We start from the raw sequence: 19554 nt of genomic DNA on the forward strand, positions 1-19554 counted from the left end.
TTATATTCTGATAATTATTATACAAATTTGGAATTATGCACCTTTTTCCTTAAACCTAGGAAAAAGTCTTAAAAATAAGACTGATTTTTGTGGAACAGTTAAAACTAATCAGAAGAACATGCCAAAATTTGCACCTCTGTAGAAATGAGAAAAGACCAAAAAGCAAGGGAATATTTTAGCACTTCAATGCAAAAACAAGCATCCTGTTACTTTACTTAGTACAGTACATAAAGGTGAAATGAAGTACAGTGGAAATGGTGATGACAAAACTAAACAACTAATAAACAAACACAATATAGTTCTAGGTTATACTATCAACATGATGCTAGTTGACAAAAGTGACATGCAAATTGGACAAACTGATTGTGAAGTGGTACAAGAAGCTCTTTTTTTCACCTAATTGATATCTCAATTTTGAATTATTATAACATGTATCTAGCCATTATTGAGGAAGTTTAGTTGCGAGATAATTTACCAATTATTGGAACAGTATGGAAGGGTGACAAGACATTTCCCAAGAAAACATAGCCTTACTGTTCCTAATAGACTTGTCTGAAAAGAAGCATTTTCTTTGCACTATTTTAGTAAGCATTCTATCCCCAAGAGCTAGGAAAAGTGGACAAAGACATGTATGCATACAACAAAAAAAGAAGCAAAAGATGGTGACAACCTGGTGTAAGTAAAGAATGCATAGTAGCACTATGCATTGGAGAATGTTTTCATGATTTTCATACCCTGAAAATATTTGAAGTTGTGATAAATAAATCTTTATTATGCTTTTCTTTTCATTTTATTTCATATTTTGTTCAAAATTCATAATAAAAATGCTAAATATTATGTTCAAGATTTTTTTACAATTTTTTATGTCTGTGGTGAACTGCTATCTACAATGTTCCCACTGTTTAAGGGTTAAGTGCTTTGTGTAAAACTTCGTCTCAAAGACAGATTCTTTACTTTAACAGTAAAGTCCTCATGTTCGTGCTTGTGTGCTCCCTTTGACCCTCTATTCCACAATTAATATAAATACTGTAGACTAACAGAATTAGTTGAAACTCCAATGGCTAGCCTATACAGCATACATAAATCTTCATAACTAAAAGTTATTTATATCCTATGCTAATTACAGTTAATCAAGACATTTTTGAATTGATATATTACTCCTATATATCACACTAAAATACTGGTCATATTATATCAAAGTTTCTGTAACGTACATTAATTTTGTAAACTTGTTTTTATAGTAGATCACTATCTTATTATTATTAGAAAAGCAGTTCAACTGTGATGAATGTTTTGTAAAGTTATTTATTTCATGTTTGTGACTTAATTCTCTCACTACAATCTACTTCTTTTATACGCAGATATGTAACACTTGTGAAAGGTTTTTTACAAATATGAAAGTAGTCGATGAAATAGTTTTGAATTTGATTTGAACGGTCCCAAGTCTATGTATTTTTAGAGAAAAAAATTTTGATTTTGATTTTTCCATTTTCTCAGTTATATCATTATCAATGCAGAGTGCAATGAAATGTTTAAAATTAAGAAATGGAAATAGTTTTGAATCTTTTTATTATATGCATAATTTCTCATCTTTAGCCTTTTTCACCTGTAGCTTATTTTTAAATTTCCTTTCCAATTCTCTGATTTTTTTTATCATACCAACAGTGCCAAACATGTTCCCCTGGTGCTCTGTTGTTATAAACCACTCTCATGCACAAATTAAAAACTCTTATGCTTAGACATACAAGTGATGCCATCGTGCTTAGACATTTTGACAAGTTAAACATATAAAAATCATAATCTTTTCAAATGTGTATTTCAAAACATTATTAATTAATGTATAAATTAATTAAGACATATATATACATAATTAATTAATTAAGATACAAATATAAGCTAATTGTTTAGCAAACTAAAAGATATACAGCAAAACACTTGCCAAGCACTACGTACCCCTCAAGAGAACAGTGGACTGAACTTCATTTCTATTTCATTACTACAGATACATACATACATAAAGGTTTCTTCAAGCTGTAACTAAATAGTGTAAAATCTTTCTATTGGCTATTTACTGTTTTAGATGTTTCTTTTTAAAATAAATGAATAAAATTTAATAGCATAAAACCTTAAATTATAATGTACTTGATAATATTAATTTCATTAAAATACATTTATGTTAAAATGGTTAAAATTTCATGACATGCACAGAAACTGACCAGCTTTTTTAATAACCAAAAAAATCTGAATTATGCTTCTTACTTTCCAGAATAATAAGTTATAACATGAACCTGAAATTACATTTGTTTATTCTAAACAGCTTTAAACTTGTAACAGCATACAACTGTTTTTACTGATATTTGCCTTTTAAACCATATCTAAATTGATATTTTCACCATAAAATCTGTAAATCAATTGGAAAATGTGCAGCTCATGTTACCCTTCCAAATTATATAATGTATAGAATACTTGCATGCATACATCATGAAAGTTTTATTATTATTATTTATTTTACCTAATATAGTCATATCTAACCTAAAAGGTTCTATTTTTTACACTTTAGTTACTTAATAAATACAGAATGCACATGAAATAAAGCACTTACCCCCCCCTTTTTTTGCTATCAACTATTGATGACACATAACCCTACTTTTTTATATAAATGGTTCTACTGAATTAAACTATTTTTTATTTAATTAAATAATGCACCACAAAATACAAATTAACAACACACAAAAAGCAGACAATATCTCATAAATATCACAATATTTTTCTGGTTTTCTAACAATCTAACTATGCTACAAGTGCTATTAAAAATTTAGCTAAGTTCATCTATATGTTTTCTGTGGAAAAATTTTGAACTGAAAGCAAAACAGACAATTCTCCATAGTGAAAAGAATATCATAACACATAACTTGATAGATTACAAGTTTGACTTTCTATTGGTTATAAATATCAGAACTATTGGCAACTTGTGAAAGAGAGGATGTGATAGATGTGTGTGACAAAAAGGATCTGATTTTATATTTAATGGCTCTGTAACCAAATAAGATTGCAGTTTATAAAAATTATGCTAAATTTTATACTTCTTGGATGAGTAGTAAATAAATTAGAGAAAAAGGTATACATAGAAAGCAAATGTCACACTTCTAACACAAGGGTAAATTAAGGTGTCTTTTTCATTTACTTAAATATTGCCTTATAAAAGTAAGAACTTAAAATCTATATAATGTTAACATCTGGATTATTAGCAACCTTTTTCAGCCAAATTTATTTATATACCATGCTTAACAAATTAGTTAATCAATTTTTGTCACTAAAACCTCCCGACATGCACACAAAATGCCATTGTGAAAAAGTTAATGAGTAAAGACAGTTTAAACTGATACCACTTTTATCGTATGTACACTTATATAATTAACAACTTTCTCCTGTAAAAAACAATCTAACAACAAATGCAGCAATCGATGTGCTAAAACATACACAACACCTTTTGCAATCACTAAGAAACCTTCCAAAATTCACAGATATTTAATCCAGATATGTATCAGTGCAATATACAGTCAACTTGTTTTATCTGCATATTTTGATATAAGCTTTAAATAACAACTAATGCATGTAAATGGGCAGAAATTGGATAAAACGTGCTGATATTGTGAATGCTGGTTTGGAGGAAGGATAGTACACTAAAAGCCAGAATTTTACATGGTTGCATGATGTCTGAATTATTACATAAAACTTATACACAAATTTCTAGTAAAAGACTAAAATTTAAATAGTACACATGCACGATAAGATACAAAATCTTTCTCTAAAAGATGGAGAAATTATTAAATATTTGTACTTGGACACAAGAAAAACCTTTCTAACTGTACCTTGTACATAGCTTCAACAAAAGAAAAATATAAAGTTACTGTTTAAAACAAAAACAAACTAATTTCAATTTGTTTATTAAGCTATTTTATTTGTTACAGAAAACACACAAGCATAGTAAAAGCAATAAGCCTGTCAGATATTGGTTAGATTTATCCCAAATTTCACATCTTTTTCCACCAGGGTTCAAATTTCTTAATTTTTTTATTGCTGGTATTACTAAAAAAATTTTATTTAGTTCAGTTGAAACTTAAGCTGCTCTAGTAACATAATAATTTATGCAAAATATTGATTTTCAAGTTCTTGTAAAAAGGTATAAAAGGGTTATCTGTGCTTGCCATCTTTAACAATGAATTAGTAAATTAAAGAGAAGGCAACTAGTCAACAACATCCACTATTGTCTAAAAAAGTAACAAGATTTGACCTCAAGTACAATGTATTTTTACATCAACTGAGCATAAACCATAAATCCTTATATTCATAGTCTGGGAATGCTAATCACTAGGCCATGTCAATCCTATTAACTTAAGTCTTTAATTTACATTAGATGTTCAGGAAGTAATCAATGGCTTTCACAAATTTCATTAAAAAGGAGTCAAATATGATACTTATTGTCACACATTTCAAAGAAATGATAGATTATTACTTTCAACTACAAAACATGAACCACAAAGTTTACTTTAAAACATGTACTAAATAGCATACACATCCATTTTAGAGTAAAAATACACAAATGGCCATGTACAGAATCTGAAATTACCTTTTAGTGAATTAATTTTTCTCATTACTATTTTTAAAAGAATCTGTATTTTTATGATAACTGTACCAACATTTTTTCTACAAAATTAAAAAATAAATTACTGATTGTAATGCTGATCTACAAAGAAACAAAACCACCCATCTGCTGAAGCTTAAAAAGGCTATCAATAAATCCTGTTTTGGTAAAAAACAAATAAACTTCTCATTGATTTCTAACACTGCCCTCTTTTCTGAGTTACTTAGATTTATTAACTATACTATTAACCTTTCAGTCTGTTTCCCAACTGAAATTAAGTATTTTTTTTAGCACTATAAACTTAATTATCATATCCGAGCTACCTGACTTGACACATTACCAATAAATAAATTCTACTTTGGAAAACAAATAATAACCCAACTGTTTTTTCCCGGCTTCTAGCTTACAGCTCGGATATGATAAAAATTAGAAAAGAGGGCAGATAAGACTAACTCTATGTTCAGATTTAAAACAATTTATTCTGGCAACCCACCCTATCTGGTCCTCCTCGTACTCTTGGTGGTGGTGGTGGTGGTGGAGGAACATATCCATAGTCATATTCATAATAGTCATCATAAGGGCCATAATAATCATCATAATAAGGATCTGCATACCCTCCACAATAGTCACTGTACCCATAATAGTCGTAGTCATAATCTGACAAAAAGTAATAATAGGGAGAACTACTTTATATCTAAAAGTTACATGCCGGGAAAAACAGAAAAGGTAACAAAACTAATACATTAATAATAAAAACAACAACATATCAAACATACGAAAGAGTAATCAAAGAAAAATGGGGATGACAACCTACCATAATTTCTGGGTCCAGGAGGCAGCATTCTCCCACTTCGAGCACGAGGAGGTGGTGGAATTCCCATCATCCTACAAAAAATAATAATAAAGTTTTGAAAAAAAAACATTTTTCAGAAATAATGAAAATATTTTTCAACATCCATCATTAAGTAATAGAATGTTCCTCTTATTCAAATGTGTTAAATATTCACATGCAGTAAAATGTTAAATTAGGTCTTTCAGAAAAAAGCGATTTAAATTTCAACTTACTTCACTCAATTACAGCTTAACAAACTGAGTTGACTGGTTAGCATTTATTTGCACCACACAACCAGTTAAAAAGTAAAAATAAAAGTAAAATTATTAAAATATATAAATAGGAATCATGTTAAAACAAAACAAAGTCCAATTTTTGACTTGAAAACTTAAACAGAGATACAGAATTTAAAAACACAACTGAGGTGGACAGTGTCACAATCGATAATGACACCATCCAACGTTAAAAGTGAACCCATGGTAAAAAAATATATCTAAAATTATGCTGTTGAGTAGGCAGGTCTCTGTCTGTGGACAAAAATCCCAGGGACTGAGGGTGTGAACAAAATTGTTTTACATCCTGTAGCTGCAGAAGAGGATGGACATAACGAATTACCCAAACTTGTAGCCAAAGGAAGTGGACTCAGTCAGTCACAGGAAGGAGTGGAAGGACTAATGCTTCCTCAGATATTTTGCAAACAACTCTGCTGGAGGCATGGAAAGATCTGTCCGCACTCTCACCGTAGCAGCGTAATGGAGTGCAGCATCATATGTCTGAGATGGAGTGTGAGACAATAACTTCCAAGCTTCTGGGTAGGAGTTATTGTTTATAGTCTTCAAGCAATGCATTTCTCTCTCTTCCACCCACTTTAGGCAAGAAATAAAGTAAGAGGAGTGTGAACCACTGCAGTTAACAGTGTGGTTCCAATTTGCACTCATAGGTGTTGTGGTCTTTGAGCATGTTAAAGAATCATAACATGATGTCTTCAAGTGACCAATTCGCTGACAATGGAAACATCCAAGAGGGTTGGAAACGTACGACCTTACTTTACAATTCGGATAACTTGCTTTAACTGTAGCAGGAGGACGTGGTGATGCACCTGTTGATATCAGAACATTAACAGGCATCATACTTCTGTCAATGAGAAGTGAGATTCAGCACACTGGAGAAACCAGCAAATATCTCTGACTTGGGAATGTTCTTTAAATCCCTCTCAACTATAACTCCTTGATGAGTATATCATCATTGGCCTTTGATTTCAAAGAGGAATTTGGTATATTGTAGTGAAGATGTTTCCACCAAAATGTCTCCAGAGTGTACTTCTTTACTGACTTGGGGGAGCCAGCAAGCCCCTCTAATTCCTTCTGAATAAAAAAAGGAGACATCTGCCCCAAAGATTTCCTGGATAAGGAATGTGTAATTAGAAACTGAGGTACAGAATCTGACTGTGATGGTGACTGTACAACAGTTGTCGTCCATGCATGGTCGTTTTCTGATAATCTGTTGTTTTTTTTCCATGAATGGAGGTATCCATAATAAAGGCCATTTCAGTGCCCAGTGACCCTACTCACCATGAAGCCCTACGAGGGGATGTATTACAATGCCAAATAAGGACACTGCAACAACATCAGGGTTTCATGAGCACTATACCAAAACACCAGCATCAGATACAATGTCCATAACATACACTGAAAATGTCCAACACTGGTACTTGGTTGACCCTAGCCCAAATGGACCAGCCAACTGACCATGGGGAGCCACCTTCAGGCTGCCCATCTACAAGAATTCAAGGCCAAAGTAGTGTGTTAGGGTTGGACCCCTCAGCCAACAGGATCCTCTCCTCCCCTTCACGGGTCTCCATGTACAGCAGACACGTGAGTGGGTGTTTAGATTCCAGAGGAGGTAAACTGAAAGTACAGAACTTTCTCTGGGAGGTCCCTCACCACATACAGAAATCCACCTAAAAGGGAATAAACTGAGTATCAAAGACAATTTTATGCAGTTAATGAACCTGTTCAATCAGAGATTAAAATATTTGTCTTTCATAATATAACAAGTACAACCATGTCTAACAAGTATTACAATGTCATGTTCACCTGAAAAATCTTTAATACAAAATAACTGACAATATAACACTCTTTAAGAAATTATACAACTGAACTTCCAGGCCTAACTTGTCCACAGAGCAAGCTTAGTTCTGTTTTTGTAGACTGTTAGATGGAAATGACTTTTAACCTTACGAAAACCAAATTGAATTTATTATCTACATACAAGATATTTCAAAATTTAAGTTAGATTTATCTGTACTAACTATAACATAGTGCTAGATACATGTTTTGAAATTCTTTCTCTTAAACTATTACTATAACAACTGTTTATTGTAAGTAATGTATTCTGGTTTTGTAACATCCCATAACTAACTTGCAACTCCTTCACAGAAACACTCAAGATAAAGAAGTACCATATCATTACAGTCAATCAGTTTAATTCAACTAAAATATAAACTGAACTTTAAAATTTTCTTATATTTCAACTAATTTACTCAGTCTCTCCCACATTCTTATGTGCAATGAACTTTAACAAAGATCAAATTTTTGTTAAACATCTGAGGCTATCCACCATGAATTATGGAAAAAAAAAGTATTTTGCGGCATCTCAAAATGGTCTCTGATATTTTAACAATCTGCATCACAACACAAAACAAATAGCATGGGTCAGATATAACAGGGTCTTGAGTGATATTCAGCATAAACCCTGGTAAGAATTAAGTTCAAATAACTTGTGTAGGAATTATGACAAATGTCTTAGCACTGAAAATATAATTTTAAATCATAGTTGCTACTGTATTTACTTATAAACCTTTACAAACTAAAATGTGATATAAAAAGCCATACAACTAACTGTATGCTATGAAGTAGTTTAATAATTCAAATAAATATCTTGCAATTTAGACAAATTATTGCAGTACTATCACTTTTTGTTTGAAAACAAGTTCTTAACATTAGCATCAATAAGTTATAATAAACTGAAAACAGAAAAAAACATTCTGAATACTAAACACCCAAACAGTGTCAGTTTGAGGTTTACTTCAAGAAACGTACCTTCAAAGCCATAATTCATTATTGTGTGTCACTCCCTGCTTCCATAATTTAGACAGTATTTTTCTCTTTGGTTTTAACAGTTTGTTTCAAAATTTTAGAACTTTTTAATGTTTTTCAATCCTTGGGAGTTATCAAAGGTGAAAAGCTGTGAAGGTAAATTTTTTCAGTGTTGTTTTATGTACCATGTAGATATAATTAATAATGATAAAAAAAAGGCTTCGTCTTATGCTAAGTATGTAATATTAAAAAATTATATAATTATGTTGTAACTTTAGGTGATCTGAATGCATGGGATTTGCTGTCAAGCATTTTCGATAAAAAAAGATATTGGTATTCAAATCTTCCTCCCAAGATATCCTTTACTACGCATAACAAAGTTATTAAACTACTCTTTTGTTTATGTTATACCAGTTAATATTACAAAATCTTGGTTAATAATATATATGTTAATAGTATTTTAAGTTCTTAATTCTAAAAGGAAATATTACAAAAAAATCCTGAATTTCTCTTAGTATGACACAACATATTTTCTCCAGACATTTTGTCTTCATTATTTTATCCACCACCCTTTGAAAAAGTAAGAAATTAAATGTATGTTATTCACTATAGAAGCATCATTGTTCAGACAAACCATAATTTTTATAGCCTTCAATTTCATTTGGTTACACAGTTATCAACAGAAAATCAAACCATTCCTGCCACACCCACCCATCACATTCTCTCTTTCCAGATGTGTTTATTGTTCTCTCATATGTTTAATTATACATTACATATAACTAATAGAAAGTCAAGGTTTTTATCTATCAAATGCTTTATTACACAACATTGTGTTCTGAACAGATAACTCCCACTTCTACTCAGGATACAAGCAATGTTCCAGTGAGAAACTTAACAACTAGCTTGAATAAACTTGTAATGGCTCTCAAGGCACAGTTAGAAAGCCAGAAAAATTGTGAGAATTAAGGGAATTTGCATTTTGCATGTGATTAATCTTTGTTCTTTCATGCATTAGTTACTTTAAAAAAAATGTAATGCACTACTACCAGTAATATATGAAAGTGGGCTTAAATGTCTTTGACAATAGACAGCTGGAAAAAAGATTAGGTGTTTACATTTTTTTTTGTATTTATTCTGTATTTAATATTATAAAAGTGACTAAAATGTAAAAATAAGGATCTTTTTAGATTAGTTAAAATAAATAATAATAATATAATAAATGTTTCATGAGGTATGCATGTGAGCAGCATATTGGTAATGTAATTCAATAATTCTAAAACATATAATATATAAAATTTTACTTAAAAAACATCTGAAATATATTTTGAAAGTTTTAGGGTTACATAAAGCAAATTTAAGTTTTCGAGATGAGGAAGTGTTTTTAATTTTGACATAAAAATGACTGCACTCAAACTATTCAAAACACATACTCAAATATATTAATGGACAAATCTTTATTTTAGTTTGTTAAAATTCCCGCTAAAAAGATATAATTTTTTATATATGTGAAAGACTTATAATATTAAATGAAAGACTGCCAAATTTTATGAAGATACACACACTTGATTGAAACTTAGAAGTGTTAAATCTAAAACTATAAATAAATACAAAGAGATCATTTGGTCAGTCATATTGAACAAGTCCATGTTGAGAGAGCAAAATATTAAAAAAGGGAAATGGGCAGTACCAAGATGCACGTTTTAGGCTTAACACTGCTTTGAAAATTTGGACCGTGGTATCTTGGTAAATAAAAAAAAGAAACATTACACTGTTAAACTTTTGAGTAGGATTAGTAATAACCTGTTGCAGGGGTTTTATGATTTAAAGTAAAAAGGTTTATATACAGATTCTAGCCTTCTTTCAAGCATTTGACAGATATTTATTTCCTTATAAAAATATAACTTTAGCATAGAATTATATCCATAGAACTAACTATCAGCTCCTTATTTTTGGGTAAAAATATAACTTTAGAAATGGGTCATCAATATCTATCATTTGAAAGATAAGGTTTGTAGGTCACTGATAAGATCAAAATTAAGGTGAATTTAAAACCATCCTCTTTCTGTTGTAGGAGCATCAAAGTTAAAATTAATCTTAATGAAGTATTATGTACAAAAATAAAACAAGTAATTGCATGGTACGTTGAAGGTCCACCCTTATAGGTAGAATTCACTATTAATTAACCATTACCTTAACAACTGTTGAAAATTATAAATCGTGAACTTACACTTTCTGTGATCTGTATATTCACTCACTATATATATATATATATATATTTTTTTTTTTTTTCATTTCCCTGAACAGTAAATATACATCAATCAGTTGTAAATAATAGAACTGTTATGAGAGTAGACTTTTTTAGACATCCTCTATAAGAAATCATGCATAGCATTGTAAAACTGAATGGAAAAACAACACTAAATTGCATTGAAAATGTATATGCAAGGCAAACATGATGTAGTGTACTGCTTGGAACTAAGACTTAAACAGGATTGCAGTGTATGGACCAAAAAATTAAAAACAGAGCAACTGTTTGACTATATGAATTGAGATTTGTTTCAGAATTCTGTTATAATTATACCATTCTCGTAGTTAGCCTATCTAAACTGTGACATTACTCTCCAAGCTTTGAAACTATGGATATGATTTAAAATTCTGTCAGGCAAATCTCTCTTTCATTAGAATTTCCAAAGAGTTAATGGTGGTTAGCTTCTCTCTACAATGTGTTGGTTCAAAACTGGTGATGGCTCAGTGTAACTTTATGTGAATGTCCAGAAATTGTAATACTATTCACGTTCCAGAGAGCTACACTGAACTACAGTTCCCTGCTGATGCATGTAAGATTCAACTCAAATATAATTTTAAAAAATCTTTTTAAATGAAATGAAATTGTGAAAACTAGTCTTATCGTTTTGTATCTTAATTGAGATCAGATTACTGATTGTTGTTTTGCAAGTAATTTTACATTACCCAGTACCTTACTTAAAGTCAGTAACCTAATTATACTACTTTTAAATTGTATTTGAAATGCAATTTTAAAAAATTAAAACAGTAGTAGCCAAGTTCAAGAAATAAGCAAAATATAAGTATTATCTGTTTTTTTTATGTACTACAAATTCTAGTATGAAATTCCAAGTAACTGACAATTTTTGTTCAGAGTACGTAGTTATATCCTACGATTTACATCAGTTTTATTTTACACTTATTTTCTCAAATTTGACAGCATAAATTTTTATTCACCAATATTTTTAGTTTAACAGGTAAAAATTCACAGAGAGCTGAAATAAGCAGCCCTGTTTATATCTGAAATTAGGTTATCCCTTTGAAAAGATGTTAGAAGTTCATACATAAAAGTTGTAAGGGAGCTTCCTCTGAAACAAATTCAGTGAACTAATTTAAACCTTTGTCTATTCTTGAAATGAGGCTTCCCTTTCCATACAAATCAGCATGATACATTACAGAAATATCAGTTAAGTTTCTTCAGGTGAATTAAATCAGTAAATACTAAATTAATCAGTTCTTCCTGAAATTAGGTTGTCTTTTTTGAATAGGTCAGAACCATACAAAACCAAACATTTTACTAAAGGTTACATTACCTGAATTATTTTCAGAGATAACTAAACTAAGTTGTGTTAAATTGATTTATATTCCAAAAATGTCATAATGTTATATTAAGATATAACGCTGCCAATATAATGTAAAGGAGCCAAATTGTATCTACGGCAGAAAAGTAACAATGGAAAAATGATTAAAAAAATAAGTTGATGTGGCAAACAGAACTTTTTAAAGAAATTCTAGTCTTTGAATAGAGAAGTTCAAACTGACAATTATATTGGGTTGAGGAATAATTTGTGAGCGTTTTTTCAAGTTAAAAAAATATATTCATAAATGAAATGCTTTCGCAAAATATTTCATGTCATTTGGTAGATAATTTTTTGCTCTAATAGATGGTGTGTTTGATTTTCATATGTCTTTAATTTTTACTTTCATTTTCAGCTCATTAAATGGAATGTCAAGTGGACAAAATCGAGCATTTTCGACACCATCTGCTTTTCGCATTTAATTTCTTGCAATTTCATTTAAAACAATGCATACTATATACCTAGGTATTACATGAAATAAAGTATCATAATAAATGTTTTGGGTGTAATGTGTTCATGCATTGAAGTATTGTATAGTCTTGCATGTAATGCTTGAATGAAATTATTTAAAAACGCTCACGAATTATTCCTCAACCTAATAATTCTATATTTTAAAAATAGATTTCTTTCCATTTTAAAAATTCCATGTAAATTACCATTACCATGAAGATGTAGCTGGATATGTAAGTGAACATCAAAACAAACATTTCAATGAAAAAAATCTGACCTATGACCTATACTATCATATGATACCTTATAAAATTTATGCAATAAATATACTTCTGTAATCCCCCTCGTTTCCAAGAAAAGAACTGAAGACAAAAGGATAACCTACAGAAAAACTGAGGAGCTATGAAAGATAGCACTGTAAAGAGAACTGACCAAAGTACAAATTCAAGTTTACATTGCCAACACAATATACTTACATTGCTCTTTGTTGCATCATAGTCATCATCCTTCTTTCTCTGTTTCTTAATACTTCTTCTTTTTTCTTCTTGTCTGAAGGTGGTTTTGCTAAAGAAATCTCAATAGCAGCTCCATCAACATCCTTCCCATTCAATGCATCCATTGCTCTGATGGCACATTCACGATCTTCAAAGTGAATGAATGCATAGTCCTTAATCTTTTTCACTCTTTCCACTCTTCCATAACCTTCAAATAATTCTTTTAATTTTTCTTCAGTTACTGTTGCAGTCAAATTTCTTGAATAAAGCACTTTAACCTGAAAAGTAAAAAATAATAACCATAATCATTTGAGAGCCTCAAGAAATTAATGAATAATGAGAAAAAAATTAAAAAGTAGGCACAAAAAACAGTCACATGATACAACAGCAATACCAAAGAAAATACTGGCAAGAAGAACACAAAAATTAAAGGAAGCTGAGATTTTATCATAAAGTAAAATGGTTTACATTTTGAATGTGAATTATAAAACTGTAAAATGACAACATTCATCAAACCTTATCTTTTACAGATCTATTTACAGATTAAAGCTTAGTGTACTATTAAATTATTAATATAAACACTTTTTTTGTGGCAGATGATTATTTTTTAACTCTTTTAACACAGGGTCAGTCTATACAACTGAATTATGTTTACCTCTTTGTACTTGTTTTACAGAGTTAAACATAATTATTTTATACCACTCATAGTGTTGCAAATAATTTTTATAAAATTCAGTAATACTCTAAACAATATAAACTAATAACATAAAAAAGTCTAAAAGTTCTCTTATCTCTCAAACTTTGTCTGGGTTTCTAACTCTGTGACAACAGTCGTTACAAATTCATTAAAGGTAGTTGTTAGCTTTCTCATGGGAACACAGTTTGTATTTTGAGTAAAACCAATATTCAACTATTCAGAACAAATTATACAACATTTCATTTAATAAACGAAAACCTGGAGTTTCTATTGGTTAAAGATAATATATAATTAAATGCAAGAAAGAGAGGATGTCACAGGTGGGTAAGGCAGGAAGGGTCTGATTTTATGTTCGATAAAACGTAACCAAAGTTGAAAACTAATAAATGTGGTTTATCTGAGCAATGATTTTATAGAAAGTAATTTACGTTTAATTTTGTACTTTTCCAAGGGGTGGTGGGTAAAATAGGGATGATGACATGCACAGTGAAAATGTAGAATTGAGAACTTAAATCTTGTATACCATCAAAATATGGATTATTAGCTAAGATTTTACACTATCCTGATCAGAAGAACATAAACAGAAAGTAGTTTAATAAAATTTTGAATTATAACACTAAAACTTTGTGTTGTGCATTTAAAATAACCTGGTGGATAGAGCTAGCGAGTTTGAAATTATATAAGAATGGTCCTTGAGCTGAAAAAAACAAAATACTAAAACAAACTTTGAACTAATACTCATGGTAACATTAATAAACCTTTGTATACCTTCTTCATAGTGTTTTCATCTGGTTCTTCCTGAGGGTCAGCCCAGTCAACAATGATGTCACATCCCCACACTTTTATTCGTCCTGTGCTAAACCTTCTCTTGGCTAGAGATGCAGCCTTATGAGAATCATATTCTAAAAAACAAAATCCTCGATTTTTCTTTTTGTCATCTGGTGAGCTATAGATAATCACTTCAGTCAAGCCAGCTATAAAACAGTAAAAAATAAAAGAAAAATTTGTAAAAGAAAAGAAAAAAAGACCCTGGCAGGGCTTTAACAAATGTCCCACCCTTTGGACATTGACTGACCAGCAGATGATAATATAAACATCTCTAATCATTTAAGCGTATGCCTGAGTATCATAAGGAACGCAAGCTATCAATTTACATCTGTTCCATCAAATTTAGATTCTTCACCAATTTTAACAACACTTTATCAGACGTTGTGATCCAAATGTAAAATTTTGATTCAATTTTGGCAGGTGCCCAATAGAAATCAGGAGTAACAAAAGGGGCAAAATGTCAATTGAAATTTCAACTTACGTGCATGTTTGGTAAATTCCTCAAATAATTCGTCTTTTCCTCGGTTCTTTGGAATATTTCCCACAAATAACCGGTTGTTGTTAATTGAAATCGTCACACCAATGAATTTTCCCTTTCTAATTTCGTAATTATCCAGCTGTAAAGCAAACACACAAGAAGTTGCAAGCCAATCATTCAAATTCAGGGAATTGTTATCTTAAAGGCAGAACATTTTTTTTGGATGCAGTGCAGCTGAAAAATGCACCGTCAGGGCATTTTACTGATAACCTGTAAACTTTAGATGTAATGAACATATGGTATTTTAAATATTATAGATATTCAGGTTCAATACTTTCCATACCTAGTAGTTATCAACTTCTCCAACGATTTCATCTTTACTCTTGGCTCTTTGTGATGTTACACACAAAACTGTGAAAATTTGGAACTGAAATATTTATTTTCAGGGTCTTGCTCAATTTGATTTTATTATTATTCAGCTGAAATTCACTAAAAAAAATTTGCCAAAGACTACTATTTCCCATCAACCTGGCAAAATAAACCAACACAAATTTTCAATTTCTGGACTGCTCTCACAGCTCCTGCAGAAGAAGTATATCACAAATTCATTTAGAGAAATATGACGTGATCAAGATACTGTCATTTTTACATAGCATTTCTAACTTCTGTAAGATGTGAAAATTGAAAAGATTTGGTTATTAAATCAATATGTGAAATTCTAATCAAACATAATTATCTGAAAACACATCTTTCCACAGAGCAAGAGGAGACCCACTGAATCAGAGCCAATAACCTTCAAGTAAAAATATTTGATTATTAAATCAATATATGAAATCCTAATCAAATAAAATTATGTAAAAACACATCTTTCTACAGAGCAAGAGGAAACCCAATGAATCAGAGCAAATAACTTTCAAGTTAACAAAAACTGAACAAAATAATTACTTACCCACAGATTCTGAGTAATTACTTAGCTCTATCACATAACTGTTTTTTCTTTATTAGGTTTGATGACATCATCTTTCACCTACAGGTGTTAGATCTCTGTTCTTTTGACAAAAGTGTGCATCTTTTAATTTAATAAATTTGGATATGTGTGAGAATATTTAATAAATCTGGGTTGTTTCTGAAAGGAGTATGAAACAAACCCAATTTTAGATTTTAATAAATCTGATTCTGTTACTCATTACTTTTTGGAATAAAAAAAAGATGCCAATGGTTTATGTAGCAGTCTTTGAAGTTGTGTCATTCCTTTCCTGACAACAGTTATTAGCTGGTGTACCACTAGCTCTCCATGTGTTGTAGCAATATTGCTACGGCCCTTCCCAAAAATACTGGTAGAAGTTACATGTTGAACTTGTAATTGTTTATAGATTATGTCTATGATAAGTCAGATACCGTAGTTTCTATAATATTGAAGTTATACAAACTAAATGAGAAATTTCAAATTCAGATATAAAGAAATGTTAATCTAAAATATTTTTAAATATTTTCTTTTCAAACAAATTTATATAAAATAAACATATGAACTGCAAACTACACTCTGATGTTGATTTTGCTGATGTACAATAAAAATTTTGTTAAAATAATTTTTTTAATATAACTCTTAAAATGTCATCACATGAAGAAAAGCCAGACTGATATTTAGAAAGTTAAAGGTCAAATTATTAGTCAATATGGCTGTAACTACAATGGTTCATTTATAAGATCCCACACTGTTAAATCAACAACACACTTAGTCCGGTTGCTAGTACACTTTCTGTACTAATATCTCTGTAACAGTATTCAATCCATAACACAAAATGAACATAAAAAATGAGGTTATAAGGTCAGTAGATCAGATGAATTTGGTTTTAAATTTGGCACATTTTATTCAACAGTAAATAACAACATCAGCATTTGTTTAATTTTTTAAATAAAAAATACAGCAATGCCTTCATTAAAACAAATTTTACAAAGGCATTTCTAAAATAAAGTAATAAAATCCAAAAACTGAACCTGTATTTATTAGAGAATGCACTCACACATATATAGAACTTTTACAAGTAAAGCTAGCTTTCAACTGTTTAGGATGCTCTAAAAAATATGCCATCAGTTGTACAGTATTTTTTGATATTAACAGCCACATGATATATTACAGTTTGTGGCTAGCTGATAGTCTTGTGGCATACTTAACAGCTGGATCACCAGGTAACAGTGGCTTTCTAACCTCTTCATTTTCTCATAAAGAATGGATATACAGGTCTGACCTTGTATACACACACTGAATCCAAAATAATATTAAAGGGATTCATCATGTATTGAAAACATAACTATGCACTATTCAAATATCTTAAAATATTGACATTAACTACCTTCTTGTGTCTCAGTTCATTACAAAATTAATTATCAGAGTTTACACATTCATATTTACTACAAAACCACATCTTCCATCCTAGCGTACTCAGTATTCTGGCCTGCCAGGTGCATCATAACTAAAAAAACAACTAAAAATCATGGTAGATATTCTGATTTAACACTTTGCACCTCAGGAAGAGATGCAAAGCAATTGAGGGCACTCAGAAGAGTCCTTCTATTCACCCTACTCATAAAGTAAAATTTGATGCAGGGCTAGTGATAAAGAGCTAAACCAAAAGAATTTTAAGATCATGAGATTGTGCTGTAGGCTGGTGAGAAAGGTCCATTGGTGGTCTGCAAGTGGTCAAATATTGACTAACAAAAAAAACTAGGGTAGGGATTTGTAAATTCTAATACCCGGCAATTTAGTTGTCAGAAGAAAATGTGAGTACCCCGAGAAAAACATGCTTTCACTAACCAGATGCCGAATAATATATCTGGTTAGTGCCTGAGCTGTAAACAAAAAAAATAATTGCACATTATAAACATTACCAAATTGAGTTAAAAGGCATTAGTAAATTGGGTTGAGTGTATTAAAGGGTGAAATATGCATTTTCCAAGAGGAGGGAATGGCTGATAAATCGGTGGTCTGCAAGTGGGTTACGGTTTGCTGCTTTTTTATAAAAATTAGTGGGTAGTTGAAGTAAACGTGTTTTTACAGGTGGCATGTCACAGATTTTATCTAGGTAACAGTGAGGAGTGTAGCATGGCAAACGGAAGGCAGTCCTGATTGCTGTGTATTGTAATACTTGTATTTTCTTATTTAAAGAGCCTGGCATGTTACAGAGCAGCATGCTACCATACTCGACCAGGGATCTAATGTATACTTTGTATATGAACATAATGGTGTGAGGGGTACAACCTTTGTTCACACTGCTGATCCTTCAAAGGAAGAAAGTGCAGTGACTGATACATGATGCAATGACCAGGTTAGTTTAGAATTAAAATGAATACCTAGAAATTTAACATGTTTGGAGAAGGGGACCACAGTATCATGAATTTTGTTTTGCACCTTCAGCATTCTTTTCTTTTTCTTTTTAAAGCAGCTATAAAATAAAATTGCTTGTGATTTGTGTGGGTTCAATGCTACCCGCCATTTGTCACATCAGTGTGTGATGACTTTGATGGTAGTCTGTACACGATAAGAGGCTGTAACAGGGTTAGTAGAGATACTCCAAACTGCTATGTCATCAGCGTATTGTGAAGCACGAGTACGAGTAATGGCGAGAAATGGAATGTCATTTACAAAGAGAACCTATAATAAGGGGCTAAGCATGGAGCCTTGGAGAACTCCAGCTAGTAAAGGGAACATGTAAGAGAGTTTATTATTAGCTTTAACTCTGGCGAAGCAGTTATTTAAAAAAGCTAGCTATCCAGCAGATAAAGGTATTCAGAATGTTTATAAAGAACAGCTTATAAAGGACAGCGTTATGCCACACAGAACCAAAAACTTGCCTGATATCGAGGAATATGCCCACAGCAATCTGGTTTCAGTTAAAGGCTTGGAATAGGGATTTGGTAAGTCTGAGGAGGTGGTCAGCAGTTTGACATTTTTGCCAGGAGGAGTTCTGAATATCTGATAAGAGGTTATTAGTTTCAACAAAAAAGTAAGTCTATTAGTGATGATTTTCTCTAATAATTTGCCTAGGGTGTTGATGAGGCTAATAGGTCTATAGTTTGAAGGATCAGACAGGTTAGATGAAGACTTGGGGATGACAGTGATAGTGAATGTTTTCCAGTAATCAGGGTAATAGCCATGCAAAAAGGAATAACTGTAAATAGAAAGCAGACGATGTGTATTGTAACTAAACCTAATGATGGCTTTTATATCTCACAAATGTACTTCAAACCAATTTTATTTTACATCTTTACAAAAAAAGATTCATGTATGAATCAAAACAATAATAAGCTCACTACATGTTTCAGTTGGCACTGGAAGTAGTCATTGTGGATTTTTTAAATATGACCTTATAACAGAAAGAACTAAAATTGCG

The 19554-nt window shown here is 31.0% G+C and overlaps 1 protein-coding gene across 6 annotated transcripts in view; it reads right to left on the reverse strand.

Annotated features, from left to right (window-relative positions):
- Positions 1–19554, reverse strand: part of LOC143257614 (heterogeneous nuclear ribonucleoprotein R-like) — a 44730-nt gene that overhangs the window by 16264 nt on the left and 8912 nt on the right. For 3 of the 6 annotated variants that reach the window (XM_076516608.1, XM_076516604.1, XM_076516603.1), the window contains exons 6-10: positions 15167–15302; positions 14626–14831; positions 13143–13438; positions 5460–5530; positions 5139–5302 (exon numbers count right to left, since the gene is read on the reverse strand). In XM_076516608.1, coding sequence (XP_076372723.1) covers positions 5139–5302; positions 5460–5530; positions 13143–13438; positions 14626–14831; positions 15167–15302 — 873 coding nt within the window. The remainder of the gene's footprint in view (positions 1–5138; positions 5303–5459; positions 5531–13142; positions 13439–14625; positions 14832–15166; positions 15303–19554) is intronic. The other 3 variants (XM_076516606.1, XM_076516605.1, XM_076516607.1) reach the window with 2 other exon arrangements.

Source organism: Tachypleus tridentatus, chromosome 7 (assembly GCF_004210375.1).
Source record: "Tachypleus tridentatus isolate NWPU-2018 chromosome 7, ASM421037v1, whole genome shotgun sequence".
Taxonomy (NCBI): Eukaryota; Metazoa; Arthropoda; class Merostomata; order Xiphosura; family Limulidae; genus Tachypleus; species Tachypleus tridentatus.